Source organism: Malaclemys terrapin, chromosome 3 (genome assembly GCF_027887155.1).
Source record: "Malaclemys terrapin pileata isolate rMalTer1 chromosome 3, rMalTer1.hap1, whole genome shotgun sequence".
In the NCBI taxonomy this organism is placed as follows: Eukaryota; Metazoa; Chordata; order Testudines; family Emydidae; genus Malaclemys; species Malaclemys terrapin.
The window spans coordinates 97,156,633-97,176,999 of NC_071507.1; the positions used below are offsets into that span (position 1 = coordinate 97,156,633).

General features: G+C 37.9%; 2 protein-coding genes across 4 annotated transcripts in view; one reads left to right on the plus strand and one right to left on the minus strand.

Annotated features, from left to right (window-relative positions):
• LRP11 (LDL receptor related protein 11) overlaps positions 1–11,431 on the plus strand; it is a 42,245-nt gene extending 30,814 nt beyond the window's left edge. The window contains exons 5-9 of one of the 2 annotated variants that reach the window (XM_054023563.1): positions 1,741–1,944; positions 2,918–3,088; positions 5,047–5,103; positions 8,641–8,739; positions 9,723–11,431. In XM_054023563.1, coding sequence (XP_053879538.1) covers positions 1,741–1,944; positions 2,918–3,088; positions 5,047–5,103; positions 8,641–8,739; positions 9,723–9,877 — 686 coding nt within the window. In that variant the 3' untranslated portion in view covers positions 9,878–11,431. The remainder of the gene's footprint in view (positions 1–1,740; positions 1,945–2,917; positions 3,089–5,046; positions 5,104–8,640; positions 8,740–9,722) is intronic. The other variant, XM_054023564.1, reaches the window with a different exon arrangement.
• Positions 11,432–14,741: 3,310 nt separating this feature from the next.
• Positions 14,742–20,367, minus strand: part of PCMT1 (protein-L-isoaspartate (D-aspartate) O-methyltransferase) — a 58,951-nt gene continuing 53,325 nt past the window's right edge. For both annotated transcript variants that reach the window (XM_054022161.1, XM_054022162.1), the window contains exon 8: positions 14,742–17,108. In XM_054022161.1, coding sequence (XP_053878136.1) covers positions 17,096–17,108 — 13 coding nt within the window. In that variant the 3' untranslated portion in view covers positions 14,742–17,095. The remainder of the gene's footprint in view (positions 17,109–20,367) is intronic.

Below are 20,367 nucleotides of genomic sequence, written 5' to 3' on the forward strand. Positions count from 1 at the left end.
GCTACTCTGAAATCTAATCAGAATAGTTATTTACAGCCTTTAATTGAAAACAGCAGGTATACAGGGTAGCTGTCCTCTTATTAGGTATTCAAAAATGACCTGAAATGTTTTTTTAAATCACTTTAGAACTGTTGGAGATTCCAGAGTAACAGATATTAAATAGTTCTCAACAAAACATTTGAAAGATCAGTTCTTTCTTCACTTTTGTTCCAAGGCCAGGGTTCTTATTTTCATCGGAAGGAACAGCTGAGAGGTTGAACATCTAATGCAGAGTACACATCACAAAAGTTGTACACCTTTCAAAAATTCAAAATGTTGGGATGTTTAAAAAGGATCCGTTATGGGATCCAGCCAATTCCCACTGCCTTGTTATCTTGCCAGGGCCGGCTCCAGGGTTATGGCCACCCCAAGCAGCCAAAACAACAACAACAAAAAGCCGCGATCGCGATCTGCGGCGGCAATTCGGCGGGAGGTCCTTCGCTCCCAAGCGGAGTGAGGGACCGTCCGCCGAATTGCCGCCGAATACCTGGACGTGCCGCCCCTCTCCGGAGCAGCTGCCCCAAGCACCTACTTGAGAAGCTGGTGCCTGGAGCCGGCCCTGTATCTTGCATCCCCCAACCCAGTTTACACCACTCACACAACTTTGACTTTATGCCCTTTTGTTCTGCAGTGGGAATATGCTGTAAGATGCTCTCTCTTCTTGATATGGTACATTGTTTATTAGGAGCGTAGTTAAGATTTAGAAAGGAATATAGCCCCAGGGTACATTAAATTGTCAGTTCTATCCACTCTCAGTTTTATGTAGTGGTGGTGGAGAGTGTTTTTATTAATTGAATTGGAATGATTGCACCTTCTCAACACATGGGTAACTGAAGGAAGGATGGTCCAGTAGTTAGATGCTAACCTGGGATTCTGGAGACATGGGTGCAAGTCACTTAATTTTCCAGTGCCTCAGTTCCCCATCTGTAAAATGGGGATAGTACTAGTGTGGAGCTCAGATACTGTTGTAATTGGGGTCATATAAGTACCTAAGATTGATTGATTGTTGTGGTTTTTGTGGCTGAAATGCTTAGACAGTTCTTCAGAGATGTGCTACCCATTTTGTGAAATAATTATAAGTTGACTATGGGATGCTAGTAGCTTTAAACTTCTATAGTCTTAATCTACATTTTACAATAAAGTGAAAAGCATGATCATTACATGTAGATTATTGTATTTTAGTTTTATATACTAGCGCTGCAAAAACAGAGATTAAAAGTTAATTTTATAATTATATCACATCACAGGGCGACCCGTGGGATGTTTTCTCAGTTTAAGGAGAGGTTAGCAGAAAACATAGGAGAGCAGAGAATCCTAAATCCAAAGAATTGGTTATTGTTGGTAGCAGATTTGCTCAGTAATGACAATGGTGAGATTAAGGAAAGCCCCATTTGATTCATTGCTGTAGCTATACATTGTTCACTCTGAGTTGTCACTTTTAAGAACATAACTCTTTCAAGGGATTATCTAGTGGGAGCTATGCATCTAAATCCTCTGTAACTCTGAAAATTTAGAGTCAGCATCTCAGAAGGCAAAGAAAAACTGTCATATAATAGGGGTCTGAATGCTGAGTGGTATCAGAATCTGATAAACATATTAAAACTCCCCCATGCCAAATTCTGCCATTTTTACTATCACAAAACTCCCATTCACTTTAATTCCATACAAAAATAATTATTGTTTTTATTTCCATTAATTCAGTCAGTCCTGGCCGAAAGACAGTAACTCATGCAGCTATCAGCACTGCCCAGCAAAGGATCGTAGGACTGACTAAAGATGCAGACAACTCTGTGGACACCCAGAAAAACACTATAAGAAATCAACCACTACTTTCACTTGATGCAGACAAGTCTAACCAATCACTCTCTCAGGGACCAAAGAAACAAATCAGTGGGTTTATGCCAGGTAAGAATAAAAAAAAGAAAAATAGTTTCAGTTAGTCAGTCTTTATTAACCAAAAAAAGCACCTTTTATTATAGATGGCACCTAGTCAAAAGTAAAGTCTTGCAAATGTAGGTAATGTGGGGGAAATTGTAGGAGGTTAATAATTATACCTAAAAATTTACCTTTAAAGTTTGCCAGGCATCATTTCTAGCAGTTGGTAAAAAGAAAAGAAAAATTCCAAAATGCTAGAAATATAGTCTAACCAGTTTAGAGGCAAACAGTACAAAACACTCAAAGAGAGCAAATATGGAAAACTTCTGCTGTGGGCTCTGCTGTTATTAATTATTTATATAGCAACATCAACGTGTTAGGCAGTTTACAGGCATGTAGGAAAATAGTTTCAATGGGACTTCATACATAGGAAGGTACTACTTCGTGGGAGGAAGGGTGATAGTATCTGCCCTGATGTGAACTGAGAGAAGGAAATTCTTTATGTTATGATCTCTTCCCTTTTTAGAACTGCACTTTTAAGAATACGACTAGCTGATGTAAATGTAGAGAAGGTTCAGTGTCTTATGTAGCACAGTCTTTTGTGACACCTTTGTATTTTTAACAGTGGAGACCCAAAAAAAACAAAACAAAAAAAACCCAGACCCCACATACTGTTGCCTTAGTGGGCAAAGAGGCTTTTGTGAAGAAGAATATCACTGTTGGAAGTTACAGAACACTATCTTAGCAAAAGCTACAGAAGCTGCAGTGAAATCAGACCTTTCAATGTAGTCAAAGCATAGGTAGTTCCCTTGCCAGGAAGCTGAAACAATCCAATACGGTTAACAAATGAAATTAACTAGAGCTTTTTATTAAAGAATAAGTTACAACTACACAGAGAGTACAAGACCCTCACATTTTAATGGATTTTTAATGTTTAGATGTGAGCTTAGCTTCCAGAGATACATCTGATTAGAAATATGGTTTTCTTTTCTTGTTGCAACAGAGCAGTGCTTAGTGCCCCCCGCTGCTGGCCCTTGTAAAGGGCACTTCCCTCGCTGGCACTTTGATATTTCTTCAGGCACTTGCCTACATTTCATCTATGGTGGCTGCAAAGGGAATGAAAACAACTTCCTTCAAGAATCTGACTGCCTCAGTGAATGTGTAGAAATTCATGGTAAAAATGACCTCCGTTGGGAATAAGGGAATATATATAGGGTTTTATTTATTTATATTTGCTCCAGCAGTGTAAAATGAACTCTGCAACAAAGGCTCTTTAGAGGAATAACTTAAAATTCGCTATTCTGCCTGAAGTCCTTTTACCTCTTACATTTATTACTAACACCGAAGATTATAACTGAAAGTTAGAGGAAACTGGAATGGTAGCTTTTATTCAGTATGTTTCCTTTGTGCTATTGTCCACACTTCTGTATTGACAGTGTCAGTGTTTACCTCTGCCCAATCAGTTTCTTGGTCAGCTTCCCATATTAGCATGTGCCTTTCACACACAAAAAGAGGAAATGGAAAAACATTTCTAAAAACGGGAAACTGATTATAAAACCACAGAAATTGGTGTGGGAAGTCAGGAGCAGGAATAGCACTTGAAACTACTTTTAACTCACTTTTTTTAAGTGGGCAAGATTTCCAGCTGATTATGTCTTTCTTTAATTCTTGTGCTTTTACCATTACTTTTTTATAAGTTTCAGTTAGAATTTAAACTCATTTCAGTTAAAGTTAAACATTTCCTTGTAGAATAGAATCTCACTGATCCACTAACCCAGTACTTTTAACTAAAACCATGGTAACCTCTGCCCATATCTCAGCATTGTTATAATAGCGTAAATTGCCAGACTTCATCACTCTCACAGCATATGCTACAGCACATTTACTAGTATGCTAATATAAGAGTAACATAACTAAATGATACTTATCAAAATAATTGAAAGCAAGTACATTTTGTGATAAAGTAGTCTTGAAGCAAATAAACCTACTACGCAAGGATTAGTAATAACAATGGGTTTGCAGGGCACTCATGTACAGTTAGCAAGGTTCTGCAGTATCTCTTTATGTCCCATGTTGGGAAGTCTGTGCTGATGAGGTACTGATAAAAATCTAAATCTCAGCACATTGGGGTTTGGGGCTTAAAAACATCAATTATAAAAAACGATCAACTATTGCACCTGTAAGAAATACAGGCTTGGCAGACAAGTACACATTTTTAGGATGAGATGTTTCTTTAAGACACAGTGTTGCTTTTTTCTGAAGAATTTTGAATAAATCCAGTAATACTCTGACACAAAATATTTACATGAAGCTGTGTGGTGTGAGCATCTCAGCCTCAAATAATTTGGGCCTAAAGTCCTAGGTAGCAAACTCAAAGCACTGAAACTTATAGTCTAATCTACTTTGTGTTTGCTAGTACTGATGTGTTTCTACTGGTTTAGTGAGAAGAATCAACTACATGATAGTCCCTTATTAAAAAAAATCCCAATATTGACCAGCCTTGTGGTGATGTCATATAGGGGAATGATGGTAAATTTTGTTTCTGGGCTTGGTGTCCTTCCTGGCTGAAGAGAGTGCCTTGATTGCACAATAGGGTCCCTCCAGCCACCTGATGAGTGGCACTGTTAAGCTTTCAAGGAAACTTCTTCAGTCCTCTGCTTGAAAGATTGTACCTTCAGTGTTGGCACAGGCAGGGTTAAAGGAGTAAATCCCATCAAGGAAAGAAGTCCTCAGTGAGGATAAAAAAGTACTAACACTGAGGAGAGCTAAGGATAGCACGAGTAGAAGCCATTCAGGCTTCCTCACACAGATCTACAAATGTACTTCTGTGTAATAAACAACACTCCCATTTTAATATAGGTCCTCTCCTGAGTTGGCATGCCAAATTCTCTAGTGGTTCTCTCAGCTGGTCCACATGTACATCATGTTTATATGCCTGCGAATAACTAGATGAGGCCCACCAAGCTAATTTTACTTGTGAGCTCAATCAAATTGACAGTATGTCTCCCAGGTGTTGCAAAGGTAGTGTTTATAAACCACTGTGCCTCAAAAATATATTAAAATGAAGTCTTAATCTCAACCAATGAGACTTTCTTTGCAAAATATGATTTTTTTAAATGTATTCATTAACAGGTGCAATTTCACAACAGACTGCAACGGATCTGTCATCTCAATCCAATTCAGAGCCAGGTTTGACTTGTTTTTAAATAATTGTTTTGTATATTATCACAAAATTATAGGCAAGGGAAGGTAAATGAAGTGGTTTAATAGATGCAATGGTTGGAAGTTGACACTAGGCAAAAATCAAACTAGAAATAAGTGCAAATTTTAATAGCAAGGGTAATTAACTATTGGAACAGCTTACATGAGGATGTGGTACATTCTCCGTCACTTTGAATCTTTACATCAAGAGTGGCAGTCCTTCAGTGGTATGCTCTAGTTCAGTGGTTCTTAAACTTTACTGCAGCCTGGACCCCTTTGGTTCTCAAAATATGTTCTCGCACCCCTTATCAAAAATCGTTGAAGTAGATCAGTTCTTTAAACCTAGATATATTTTTTGTTTGTATATTACAGAAATTATTAAAAAATGTATAATGTTAATAAATACATATGTTTGATGAAACAAAGTAGTTGTACTTATGTGCCTGTGTTTAATTTGTGTTTTCGATGATCTACCTTCTAAAAAAAATCTGGCATGTTTCGCACCCCCAGAAAAGACATCTCACACCCCCACGTGGTGCGTGCACCCCAGATTAAGAACCACTGCTCTAGTTCAACCATAAGTTATGGACTTGATGCAGAAATTATTGGGATAAATTCTGTGGACTGTGTTATGCAGAAGGTCAGCCCTGGAAATCATAATGGCACCTGCTGATCTTAATCTATGAAGAGAAGAGATTTTCTTTGTGATAAGAGGTTGCAGGAAGCAGATTCTTACTTTCCCTTTAAATTACAATGATTGTTAACAACACTACTGGGGACATGTCACCCTTCCCTTCTCCCCTCCACTAGTGAGCTCCCTATCAGTGAACTTGCCTCTGGGTACTAAGATATTGGATAAATGAATCTCTTTGCTACATGTGCTCAGATACTATAGTGATGGACAGCAATATAAAACTCTTAATTAATGTGTCTGACTGGACTAACTGTGGTATGGATTATTTAGGACCCTGTCTACACTACGCGAATTACCTGTTGTTAACCACGGGCTAACTCATTGTCCCTACACTCCCTCCCCAATTGGTTTTGGAAATAGTTAGACCACAAAATAGACAAAGCTTGTGATAAAAAAGATATTTGACACCTTGTGCAAAGAGCACACTTTCTGTAACAGGGTCATGGCTTGGCTCTGTCTACAGTAGTGCCCAAAACATTTTCACTGTCATTGAGATCAAATTCTGGGGGACTGGCTGGGAACAATGGTCAAAAGGAGATAACTTTCCCTCTGTAGACACACCCTCTGAATTGTGTAATTCACACACCTTCTCCTCAAGAGACCAAACACATCACTTCTGCATTGCAGCTAAGTTGCTGTTCTAAAGCTGCTTTCCAGTGTGGTGCTCACAATTGGCTGCCTATTGTGGTGCTATTACATTTGTGAGGTAGTGTCATAAAAGTTTGCTTGCAGCTAAGCAAATTGGAATGGCAAGCTGGCTGTGAGCAGCAACAGCAGCTCTAGCAATCACAGTCTATGTAGGAGGCCTGAGTTTAGGAATGCCCCCAAGACTTTCACTTCCCAGGATTCTGGGTGTATAAGTCACCGTAAAAACTTTGCATTCCTCAGGTTTAGTGTCTCTCACTGTGTCCCAACTGGCCTATGCCAACTGCCTTGCTGCACTGTTTGGTGAGGGAATTACAACCCTTGATTGAATCCCCAAGCACTTTACTATGCTTCTGAGGCACACAACAGCAGGAACCACAACTTAAATTTATAACCAATTTATCTTATATAAAAGCACACTGCATTGGGCACACGCTAAAAAATAAGGTGAGAGTCATAAAGTACAAATGTTAACTCCAGACAGGCTTTAGACTAATAGTACTAAATGTACAGCTAGACAAGCAATAAGCTGAAGTACACATTATGTCACATCAGGAAAAAAAATCCTTGCTCAGACTCAGTGCTCCTAAGTTATCTCAGCAAAACTGTCACCCAGCTTGTTAGCTCAGGGTCATTCGTCCATGCAGGACTCAGGGGAATGCATTTCAAGACCCAGGAAGAGACTGTGTTAGGGTGAATGATTTGTTTCAAAGGAAAACCAGATTCCTTTATTCTTCAAAAATCTACACATACACTTCGTATGAAAGCACTACAGTTGCCCATTGTATCTTGTTCAAAAACCTGTTTGGAGTTGCCTCGTCTTTTTTTCCAGCCCACAACAGATATGGACACTAAGCAGTATTAGCTTTGATTGGCTTTGCCCAGCCTATATTAATAGCCATTTTCTTAATGATCCTACAACATGTTTTGTGATGGGTCTGTGTTGTTCCCCCAAATTCTCCCACTTTTGTCCATACACATTCAGCCATGTTTGCTAGACGAACCTCTATAAGCTGTTGGCGCTAAAACTTGCATTGTCTTGGCGTGATAGAAATTTGAAAATATTCATCCTTTAGATCGAAAGTGAGGCTGTTGATGGATCTAGGCTACATCTACACTATGGAGTCTATATCAGCCTAGCTATGGCAACATAGCCCTCTAGTGTAGATACAGCCCACACTAGTGGAAGTTTTTCTGCTGCTGTAGGAACACTATCTCCCCAAATGACAGTCTCTATGCCAACTGAAGCACTTTTCTGTTGACATAGTTGAATCTACGCGGGGGTTTTGTCGGCATAGCTTGTGGTTTTTTTCACACCCCTGACTGACATAACTATGCCAGTGTAAGTTGTAAGTGTAGACCAAACTGCAGCCTGTCACTTTCATTAAGTCACCCTGCTACTGCATCACAGATTACATAAAATTGCAAAGCCGTGAGAGGAGACTATGGGCTGAATTCTGTAGAACCTGTGCAAGCAAATCTGCTATTAGGAATAGGCCACCCACCTCCTCAACTTTAACAGTTCCTTAACAGCAATAAAACATGTGCTTTCTTTTCCCTTTACAGTCTAGAAAGAACACAGTTTTATAGCAGCTCTTCTACATTAAGTTGAAGAGCCCAAATCAACACATCCACCCTCCTTAGAATACCTTTCCCACATATTTATAACCTCCTGAAAGTATTTAGATATAGTACTATAAGATTTGGATGTTGGAGACGGAGATGGGTCAGAGTTAAGGGTGTTGGTGGGACCTAACTGAATTTCCTGACTTACAAAACATGATTTTTTTCAAAACTTTAACCTGAATTAGAAATGTCCTGGTTTTCAAGTATTTATAGCTCTCGTTTGTGGTGTTTTAACTGATATTTGGTTACATCCCTAACCACATCTTAGTGAATTTTTTTGTTTGGAACGTATAACTAGCTCCTAGCCAGTACATAGTGAAATTACCTATGCATGGCTGAAGTTTGTTGTAGTTGGTGCATGATGTAGGGGGATTTTTCTTTGTAACTTAAGTTTTTAAAAAATTATTTCAAAACATATATGGATCAGCAGCTCTTAACCTGGAGTATGGTAAATTTATCCACTTGCACCTTGAGTAGATTGTCACATGACTCAGAGACGAATCTATTTCCTCAGTCACTGAATTGTAATATTGATCTCTCTCTTGCTTGATTTTATGCAGCTAATAGTTCCTCAGGGAAAAGGACAGATAAGAACGAAAATGGCATTGTTGTGTCAAAAAGTGATCAGGCTACAGGGGGGCATCCAGTCCCAGAAACAGGTAAGACTGATATATATTTTAATCTACAGATTTTCTCTTGTTATTTCTGATCTTTAAAATCAGATCATCATCAGCTCAGCTAGTATTTTTCAGGAAGGTCTGACAGACCCAGCTAAAAATAATAAGGAAAGGAGTAATATGCTACCCTAGCAACAATACTGCTAATACATGTGATTTATACACCTCTACCCCGATATAACATGAATTCGGATATAACGCGGTAAAGCAGCGCTCGGGGGGGGGGGCTGCGCACTCCAGCGGATCAAAGCAAGTTCGATATAACGCAGTTTCACCTATATGGGGGGATATGATAAAGGTATATAAAATCATGAGTGATGTGGAGAAAGTGGATAAGGAAAAGTTATTTACTTATTCCCATAATACAAGAACTAGGGGTCACCAAATGAAATTAATAGGTAGCAGGTTTAAAACAAATACAAGGAAGTTGTTCTTCACGCAGCGCACAGTCAACTTGTGGAACTCCTTACCTGAGGAGGTTGTGAAGGCTAGGACTATAACAGCGTTTAAAAGAGAACTGGATAAATTCATGGTGGTGAAGTCCATTAATGGCTATTAGCCAGGATGGGTAAGGAATGGTGTTCCGAGCCTCTGTTTGACAGAGGATGGAGATGGATGGCAGGAGAGAGATCACTTGATCATTGCCTGTTAGGTCCACTCCCTCTGGGGCACCTGGCATTGGCCACTGTCGGTAGACAGGATACTGGGCTACATGGACCTTTGGTCTGACCCGGTACGGCCGTTCTTATGTTCTTATAACGCAGTAAGATTTTTTGGCTCCCGAGGACAGCGTTATATCAGGGTAGAGGTGTATCTCATAGTTTCTCAATGTAAGGTGCACGAGATAGTTCTGCATTACTTCAACCAGGCTGGGTCCTATTGCTTAAAAAAGGCAAGAAAACTGTAATTCTTCCCCGTCCCATTTTTGGTATGTTAAAGTGTAAACTTTCTTAACCTCTCTTTAGGTGCTGTGCTACCCCTGGCTTTAGGCTTGGCCATCACTGCTTTGCTGCTGCTTATGGTTGCCTGTCGGCTGCGTTTGGTGAGACAGAAACTTAAAAAAGCTCGCCCCATTACGTCTGAGGAGTCTGACTACCTCATAAATGGGATGTATCTATAAAGATGGGATTTAGGTTGCTTGTTTTATCCACTTCACAGTTTTCCATAAGCCTCTGCCTCCAGCAAATGACTCTCTCTTTAATAAGACTTCAAGCTTTAAAAAAAAAACAAAAACAAACCTTCTAGAAATATCTCTTTAAAGTCTGCAAGGTGAGAAATATGTTTGCCCCCTTTGGTTATATAGTAGGATTTTTCTATTAATTACCAAGTCCAATTAGTAATTTGGATTAAATCCTGCTGTGGTTTAAAAAAAAAAAATCAATGCAGGCTGTGCCTGAAAATAACCATGTTTTTATCATATGCAGAAAATGCTGCAGGTTGGAGAGGCCACCACCGGATGGCAGAATATCTTAGTCTTACACCTCATTTACTCCCATCCAGGAACACAGCTGGACATAGTTGTGTTTCATGTCTGACAGTAGCCCAGGATTAGAGTAATTGGGATACAGCAAATCAGGACAGAGATACGCTGACAGAACTGTGTAGGAAAGCAGCTACAGTGTCAGTCAACACCTTGCCTTGCTCCTCACTGGTGTCAGAAGAGTTGCCCTCTAAAATATAAACATTGTTGTTCAGCATGTTAATTTACCATCTGAGGAAGATTTGCGCACCTGTTAAAAATGCAGCTTATGCACTGGAAATATTTTTGTCAGAAGTTTTTGTCTTTGTTAATTAATAGCAATCTGTATCTAAGCAAAGTGCCACCTTTTGAATTGCAGTTTTGATTTTTAAAAAGTATTCCCCATTCTGCATAGCTTAAATCCCTTTACAGCTAGGACTCAAAAATGCAAACACGTAACATTCCAATGAAAAATATCAGCACATGTTTAGACCTACTCAGTGCCAACAGCACATGTGAGATCATGGGACTGTCCCCTCCCCCAAAGCTCATAGCTTGTTCACCTTTTCCATCCCTAACCCAACACACAGAATTTCTAAAGAGATACATGCAATGACTTTGGTTTGTGCTTTAGCCTGGTCATACCTTTGTTAGAGAGGACAGGATTTGTTCTATTCAGTGTTGTCGGTAATAAGTGAAGTTAGTTCCAGCCAGTCTTATACAATTAGTGCTACTGTGGCTTCTACTTCAGTGGGCTTGATACTCAGGACTAAACTTTCCATATAAATATAGATGAGACGTTCCTGCTTCTGGAGAAATTTAAGAATCTTGTCAATTGAACCCTTAGCTCCCAGCAAAGCTTCAGTGGCTATCCCAATAAAAATTTCCTAGAACTAGAGCAAGTAATTGATGTGTGAATGAATTTAAAATGTGCTAACAGTAAAATGTGTTCAATACATGTTAAATATATACTGTGCTGCTTATCCTGTTTGTCTGAACGTGCAAGGGTGTCACATCCATCAAGTGTCCCAGTAAAAAAATCAAGACAGATGAGGTATGCATCTTTTTGTATGTCGTCCTTTGTACTTCAAGGAATTAAAGTCAATTTGAATATTGCTGTGGTATACAAATCACTAATCAAAAAGCCCATGATGTTCAAGTCTTGATTACCTTTATGAAAAATAATAGCGATAATAAACCTATTTTATTCTTAAATTTTTGCATTGTATTCATTAGCAGTTAAAGTTTAAATTCTCATGTTAACATTGTCCTTACCAGACAGCTTGCATTTTCTGGAGGGAAGGAGAGATCAAACCATCATGTCAGTAGTCTATTTCCCCCTTCCTAAACAGCATTAAAAGGGCCTGAAGACTTTATTTCCCAGAGTGGATTAATTTCAATCAAAGCAATTTAAATAATTGATTTTAATCATATTTTGCATTTATACATATTATTTTCCTGAAGAAAGGTTGATTTTTATCAGTAAGCAAGCATTAAGCCATGTTGATTTGCAACCTAATACAGTATTTACATTAAATTTGGTGCTTCTTTTTCCTAACCAGAAGGATGCACTATATCAATACACATTTAAACAATTTTATAGCTTAATTTATTCAAATTAATTTTTACATTTGTATTATGTTGGGAAAGGGTGAATCATGCATTCCTTATTTACTAGATTGATTTTTTTTATGTGTGATTTGTGTCAACCTCTATTTGGATGGAACAGAGACCTTTTGAACTTTTCCAAAACACACACACACAGAGCATTAGCCACCACAGAACAACAAATGATTAGGGAACTCATGTGGGAGACCCAACTTCAAGTCACTACTCGGAATTAGGCAGAGTAGAGGGCTTAAACCTGGGTCTGTTACAGCCCAGGCAACTAACTGCACCAGCAGGCTACCATCACACTCTGCTATCTTAATCTCTCCTGCTGAAGCTGTTCCACTTTGTATAACTAATTAAATGGCCTATAGAAAGTCTCTTTTCCAATGACTAATTGCTGGGGCACTCATCTGAGATGTTAAAGTTCCTACTCATTAAAATATTTAATGTATACAAAGTGGAACAGCTCCAACAGTAAAGACCCCCGAATAATAATAATGCTTCCTATCTCACAGGGGTGTTGTGAAGTGCTTTGAAATTACCAATGAAAAGTATTTTATAAGAAATAGGTCATGTTATCTTTTTTTTGTAACTTAACCACAAAAGTCAATGTTTTTGTTTTGTTTTTATATATAGTTTTCTGGCAATGAGGGTGGTGTAGAGCTGGGGAGTGTGGGAGGAAAAATGCTGTGTTAACCTGCATGTCAAGGTCACATGGTGCTTTGGATGGGTCCCTCTTGGGTTGGATATTTTTCAGATCAAAATAAATTGAAAGGAACTATAAAAGATGCATACATATCAAAAGCTAAGCAAGAGATCTTAGTACGATAACTTAGTACCTTGTCAACAAACATGTGGACAAGGGGGATCCAGTGGACATAGTGTACTTAGATTTCCGGAAAGCCTTTGACAAGGTCCCTCACCAAAGGCTCTTACGTAAATTAAGTTGTCATTGGATAAGAGGGACGATCCTTTCATGGATTGAGAACTGGTTAGAAGACAGGGAATAAATGGTAAATTTTCAGAATGGAGAGGGGTAACTAGTGGTGTTCCCCAAGGGTCAGTCCTAGGACCAATCCTATTCAACTTATTCAAAAATGATCTGGAGAAAGGGGTAAATAGTGAAGTGGCAAAGTTTGCAGATGATATTAAACTGCTCAAGATAGTTAGGACCAAAGCAGATTGTGAAAAACTTCAAAAAGATCTCACAAAACTAAGTGATTGGGCAACAAAATGCAAATGAAATTTAATGTGGATAAATGTAAAGTAATGCACAGTGGAAAAAAATAACCCCCCATCATATTGTATGTATGGTTGGGCTAATTTAGCTACAACTAATCAGGAAAAAGATCTTGGAGTCGTCGTGGATAGCTCTCTGAAGACGTCCACGCAGTGTGCAGCAGCAGTCAAAAAAGGAAACAGGATGTTAGGAATCAATCAAAAAGGGACAGAGAATAAGTCTGAGAATATTTTATTGCCCTTATATAAATCAATGGTACGCCCACTTCTTGAATACTGCATACGGATGTGGTCTCATCTCAAAAAAGATATATAGGCGTTAGAAAAAGTTCAGAAAAGGGCAACTAAAATGATTAGGGGTTTGGAATGGGTCCCATACAAGGAGCGATTAAAGAGGCTAGGACTTTTCAGCTTGGAAAAGAGGAGACTAAGGGAGGATTATGATAGAGATATATAAAATCATGAGTGGTGTGGAGAAAGTGAATAAGGAAAAGTTATTTACTTGGTCCCATAAAAACTATGGGCCACCAAATGAAATTAATGGGCAGCAGGTTTAAAACAAATAGAAGGAAGTTCTTCTTCACACAGAGCTCAGTCAACCTGTGGAACTCCTTGCCTGAAGCGGTTGTGAAAGCTAGGACTACAACAGGGTTTAAAAGAGAACTAGATAAATTCATGGAGGTTAAGTCCATTAATGGCTATTAGCCAGGATGGGTAAGGAATGGTGTCCTAGCCTCTGTTTGTCAGAGGGTGGAGATAGATGGCAGGAGAGAGATCACTTGATCATTACCTGTTAGGTTCACTTCATCCGGGGCACCTGGCATTGGCCACTGTCGGTAGACAGGATACTGGGCTGTATGGACCATTGGTCTGACCCAGTATGGCCATTCTTATGTCCTTTCTCTCACCCCAGGCTCCACCACTTCAGAGTTTGTTTCTCTCACTCCGTCATGTCTGAATTAAGTTGGGATTGTTACCTTTATTTGTTCTATAAAGCTCACACTTTTCAACACTAAGAAACAATATGGAAGACCATCCTAGAACACACTAATGTATAAAAGGGAGCCAAAATATCCTTGCAACCACAGATCCAAACAGTGTTTTAAGAAGTGCACATCCCATTTCTTAAATTACTCTCTACTACCTATGGTGTAAGCAACAGAGGTCTTGAGCATGCCAGCAAGTACAATCAGAGTATTTCAGTTGAGAAATGATGGTAGGTACTCTATTTTAATGCCAAGGTTTTTTCTCCTCTTGGCAGCAATGCTATTGCTAGCTCAGTTTTTTCCTGTTTAATCTTCAAGATAACTCTCCTAATGGCACTGATGTTCAACTGAATCCCACAACAAAATTGGACCCAGTCTACAACCCTAATTCTGAACTGATTGATGTGTGAAATCACAATCAACATCAGTACAAGGAATTAACACAATATAAAGCTGATGTGAAATCATGATCAGGCTTAATATCTCAAGTATCTGGGTACAACTAAATCAGGTCAGTAATTAAGTGAAGCCAAAAGCAAATTTACACATTTCTGGTCATGTCCTAAATGAAGACCTATATAATATCTACGTGGCCTTTATATTTCTTTGTGGACACAAGAGTGATCAGAATGTGACAGTGAGACTTGATGCAAAACTCTTTGAAGAGAAAATTAAAAAAAACACTCATATGGGTTCCTCTCACTTTTAATTTTATTTGGCAAAGTAGCAATTCAGATACCGCATTTATTCAAGCTCTTCAAATCCTCTGCATTTCAACTTCTCTTCTCCAAGAAGCCTTAAGACCAAAACCATTGCTTCATTCACCATGGAGGAATCTCAACTTTCAGACTCTCTCATTGCTACCCCTAGATTCAGATGACAGTAATGTGGCAAGCATCACCCCTTCCTATGGAACAGGCATATTAACCCCCAACAGCCTTAGTCTCAGAAGTCTTATAGCTCCTGCAATGTGGGTCTTTTACACAGAAAATTTTGGATCATGTCTACCACCTCATCCAACATAGGTAGCTTGTTACCTTTGCTAGCTTTGTCTAGAGAGAAGAATTTGGATACATTTGCGTTCTTATTCTTAATTTAGCTGATTAAATTAGTGAGAAGAGGCAAAGTTAAGAACTCAGTAAATTAGAATGACAGTGACCAAAAGGCTAAAAATTAGGATTAAGATGGTGTTATCTGTTGAGATATTTTATCCTGCTGCATGCATCATTTCAGATATTTCACTTCAATACTAAGAATATATTCACAGTTGATTGTCGATTAGCACAAATTTGACATCAGATGCAAACCCATTTTTCTTCATTGTATTTTCTAGAACAAGCACTAAGTAATCAAGTGACTTTCTTAATTTGAAATTAGTCTCCTTTACAGGATTAATATTGTGTATGTGCTCCCAAGCTTCAATTGAAAGATGGGGGGGGGGTATATTAGCCTCCTAAATGTCTAAATTAATGATATGACATATTTTACACAGGAACAGGAGAGACTGACCTTCACATGAAGGTAATTTACTTGTTCTTTCACATTTCAGAGGCCTTTCAATAATACCCTTCATACTTTCAATGATTAAGTCCATCTCAGAAAATACGTCTGTTCTAACAAAAGCAGGCTGAATATTTTTCAAAAAGAAACAGTGGCCTCTTTGAACCAAATCATGCAGGTTCTTATTCATCTAGCTCTGCTTCTTTGTAGTAAAAAAGGCAAAGAGCTTAACATGTATTTTACCACTCAAATGCTAGGAAGAATACATACACCCCCCTAAAGCAATCCAAGAGCTATACAGTTTTTAAAGTGCTTTGGGTTTTCCTGATGTCATTAACTGCAGCAAACACAGAACATAAAACCTGGGTCTTGAGAACGTTAAAAAAAAAAAAGCCTTTAAATTACTCTTTTAAATGGATATTTGTAGTGTTTATACACACACTCACCCCCCCCCCCCCAAATATATTTATTTGGTCAGGGTTTTGGGATCCATCCGTTCTTCAGTATTTATCAGCTTTTTTTCCCTCTTTTATAAAAATTGAAGTTCCCCTAAAACATTAATACAAATTTTTTCCCATCACTACCTGTAGGTGGAAGAAAAAAGTAGATAATACTGCAGAGATTTTATGTCAAAAGCAGCTAATTTTTAAACAATATGGATATTAATTTTATTGGAGTACAGTATTCTGCATTTCAAGCAGTTATATTTAACATACTGATCCTGATCTCCCATACAAGAAGCACACAAAACCCTTTTTGCTTTTAACTTTATTTGGCAAAGCAGCACTGCATAAACTGTTCAGTGATTAGGACATAGCTTACACAGCATTTGTTATGTTAAATTCATATATATATCAGCAGTGAGCTACAAAACAATACTGAGCTACAAGTTTCCTCTAATTTTTTGACAAGGAAGGAAAAAACTATGTCAGTTATGTCCAACCTGAACCATAGAGTTTATAACAAGAGCTGTCACCTCTGATGTCCTGAAGTTTAATATATATACACAAATGCCCACTTTTAAGGTAATAACGCAGCTGATTGCATCTATTACATGCTAGTCTATGACACCGTGTCACAAGCTTTAAAAAGGAAGTTCATCTCATTTTCTTAGTAACATTTAGCAGACATCTGAACATAGAGAACCTGCCATTGTGTATGTAGTGTTATAAGGTGCACAGAAGCAATTTTACCAGGGAACAATGGAGCTGAAATAAAGTGTTCAAAAAGTATCAGCCATCAAAATTAAAGAGTTCACAAACTGTAGGTCTGCATTTTTGCAGAAATTCATTTCTTTAACCAGGTGAAAGTAAAAAAGGCATGTTAAAAAGAAACAGCCCAAATTTAAACTTTCCATCAACTCTTTGCTAGATCTGCCTTAAGCCTCTAAAAAAATGAAATAAAAACACCACGCTTTTCCATGCTGATAACAGTATAACAAAATCCAAAACAAGCTGCAATGCTGTTGGTTTTCAAAAAGCTTTTAGAACTGGAGATGGGCAGTCCACTGTAACACTATGTTTGGGTCAAGATGATGTAGCTTTTACAATTCATCCCTGCAGAAAGAAAATAAATGCAGTTATATTCTTCTCCCCAAGGAGTTCAGTGTTGCAATTTTGATATTTAATCAATGAATATGCCACAGTGCTCAAATACAGCAGCAAAACTTCAGAAAACTCTTCAAGCATTTAAGCCACAAGGAAAATCAACAGCAATCCAATAGCACCTCATACTACTAAGTGAAATACTGATCTACTGTGCAATATGGGTCCCTGTTCCTTCTCTTTAAAGTATATCATTTACTTCCGCGAACAAGTCAATTAAAATATCAACAGATTAAAAAAAAAACATGGACTACCTGTTGTCTGAAGAAGTGACTCTCTTACACATTGGGCAATTTACTGGAGAGAGACTTGTTTGAAATTATGGTCCAATTATTCTCGTTACCTGCACAAAAGGCTGCAAAATGTGAAACCTGAGTTCAAAGTTAAACTTTAGTTGCAGTGTCTGGTCAGTGATGAAGAAGTGGAGAGAATCTGGCACTATTTATATGTTATGCCTGTTTATGTCACAGAGCAACTTTATCAGCTCCTGAAGAAACTACTCAGGCCAGGGCTACATGCATGCCTTCAGCTACTGAGGGTGCGATTAAAACCAGGGAGGAATAAAGACTCAGACTAAAGTAATAGACCAACACCTGTCAGGGATGGTCTAGATAATACTTAGTCCTGCCCTGAGTGCAGGGGACTGGACTAGATGACCTCTCGAGGTCCCTTTCAGTACTATGATTCTATGAAAAGGAAGTAACAAAATAGTTTCTCTAATCATGTTTTGATGACTAGGATGACCCCAGAACATCAAGGTTTCTATTATTAATGTAGGTTTAAACAGTGAAATACAGAACCCATATTCCAACTGTGAAACTAGAATACATTAGTGACTGAATTCTATACCCCCCCAAAAAAATTTTTTTTTTTAAAAGCATTAGTTTTAAATCCAGTATTTTCCTACTAGTCAAAGTTGATAGTTATGAACAATTCCATCATCATGAGGAAGCTCAATTACTGTAACAGAGAAGTAAGTTTGCCTTTACCTTCAGAGAATAAATGCTCCGTATAATGATAAAACATTTGCCCCAGTTATGAGTAGTCTACCTCATTAATATTAGAAAAGGCACAAGTAGTTTTTATTAAGAGCAACTTCACTAATGTGATTCTTGGAAGAATACAATAGTATTTCAAATCAATCTACTAATGCAAGCCAGCCCACAAAATATATGGCTACATGCATACAAGCAAAAGAGTGTTCAAATCCCAAAGAGGATGCATTTGGAGTCATAGCATGGAATGACAGCATACACAACTTCTTAAAGTCAACTGAAAGGCTTTTACCTAGCAAGACCAGAATTTAAAGTTTGCGTTTTCTCCTGAAGTTATTAATTCCTAAAGCAGTCAGGCAGCTTCAATCCTTAAGGTAATTGGCTGCTTAGTTTTGGGTCTCAGAGGAACATTTTAAGTGCAATGCAGATGGATTTAGTGGTGCAATTATAGACAATGTTGATCATCTGGCTAAATTCTGCTATTTCGTTTAATATTTACAACAGAAAAAAAGTAAAGATAATTCTAGCATTCTGGCAAAGCTTCCTGTGCCTAGTTGTTGATGGGATTTCAACACTGAAAGATCTGCAATATCAAGGCACAAAGGCAGTATTACAACATATTAAGCCTGACATTAACTGTGGCAAGAAGAAATTTTTTTTGTAATTAAAAAAAAGAAAAGAAAAAATGTTCGGTCTTCAAACACTGACAGTGGCAGACAATTTCCCACCCCCACCAATGTAATTTGGCATGATTTTGTCTATTATTAATGCATTGAGCATATTTAATTTGATGTTATTTTGCTTAGCAATACTAATGTGTTCTTAGTACTCAAATTCATGGCAAATGGAATACTGCGGTATAAGTAATTTGCCATTTTATTTTAGTTTTGTGTATGTTAAGCACATCCTGAAAAAAGATTAATGTAACTTCCTGTAAATACAAGTACATTTTAGCATGAAAATACCCTTTAAAATTAGTACTATTATTCATATCTCTGCATATTAAAATCTATATTAATTGAATAAAGTGAAGCAGCTGGTCTCTACAGAGTTTTTCTTGATCTTCAGTGTCCAAATCAAAGAATGTTCATACCAGTTCATAGTAAGACATGATATTTTATACATTTGAATTGTGCTAGCTATTTTCCAATATTACAAGAAGTTGATGAGTAGACTATATAGTGTCCTGTTGAATTAAGTATTTCAAAAATTATAAAACTAAGGCCTGTTTAATCAGGTAACAATTCACTAGTTCTTAACTTTCCATTTAAAGCAAACTTAAACCTGTGGATTTAACTGCACATAATCAAAACAGCATTAGTTGGTCTAAACTTCAAGTGTAAAAGGACTTTGTAGAGTATCAGGTTTCAACTGAAGTTCTGAAACTGCAGAACTAATTCTTTAGTATACCCCCTGAACAGTGCCAGATTGGTCCTGCAACAGAACTTTTTTTTTCCTTTGAGTCTTTTTATGTCTAGTTTTTATCCCTGCAAGGAAGGAGACTTTTCCCAACTTTCCTTGATAAACTATTCTATAGTCTTCTAGATCTGTTAGAAATGGAAATTTAAGTGAATCAGAGAGACCTTTCTCTTCCCTACACATTACTGCGGACTATGAAACCCTTGTACAGTGCTGACAAATCCTATCCATCTTTGGCATTTACACGTCTCCCAATCTCCCCCACTAGTTACTGCTTAGCCAAGCTATACATATTTAGTTTTTGTCTTTAAAACAGTCTCCTCCTTCAGCCCCTGGGTACTGGTAGTGTTGGCCTAAGTGCTGGAATTTTTGAGGAGACTGGAAAATGAGTACATACTGAAACCAGTTCTGCCAATTCCCAAGCATTCAAAAGTCCTGAGCAGGACCTCAAAAAGTAGTAAATGATATTGGCTAAAAATCCGGAGATTTTAAAATAAGTTTTGGTTTCTTCTGGCTTGCCTTTTTAGTGTTGGCGTATTTATGGTTCATGTTTTCAAGTTTTTGTCTGCATCCGTAAGGGCTAAAACCTTTTTTTTTAAATGAAAACAGAGATTATCAGGAAATAACCTGATTCTCCCACCTGGGGATTTAAGGAAAGCACAAACTATCATAACAGTTGGAAACAATGACCTGAAACAACTGAAATCTGAGATGCAGCTAGCCTTGATGTGTAAAGGAAGAGAAATCAGAGGATTTAATGATCTGTCTTCATGTGCTGGGAGGAATTTTAACTAAAT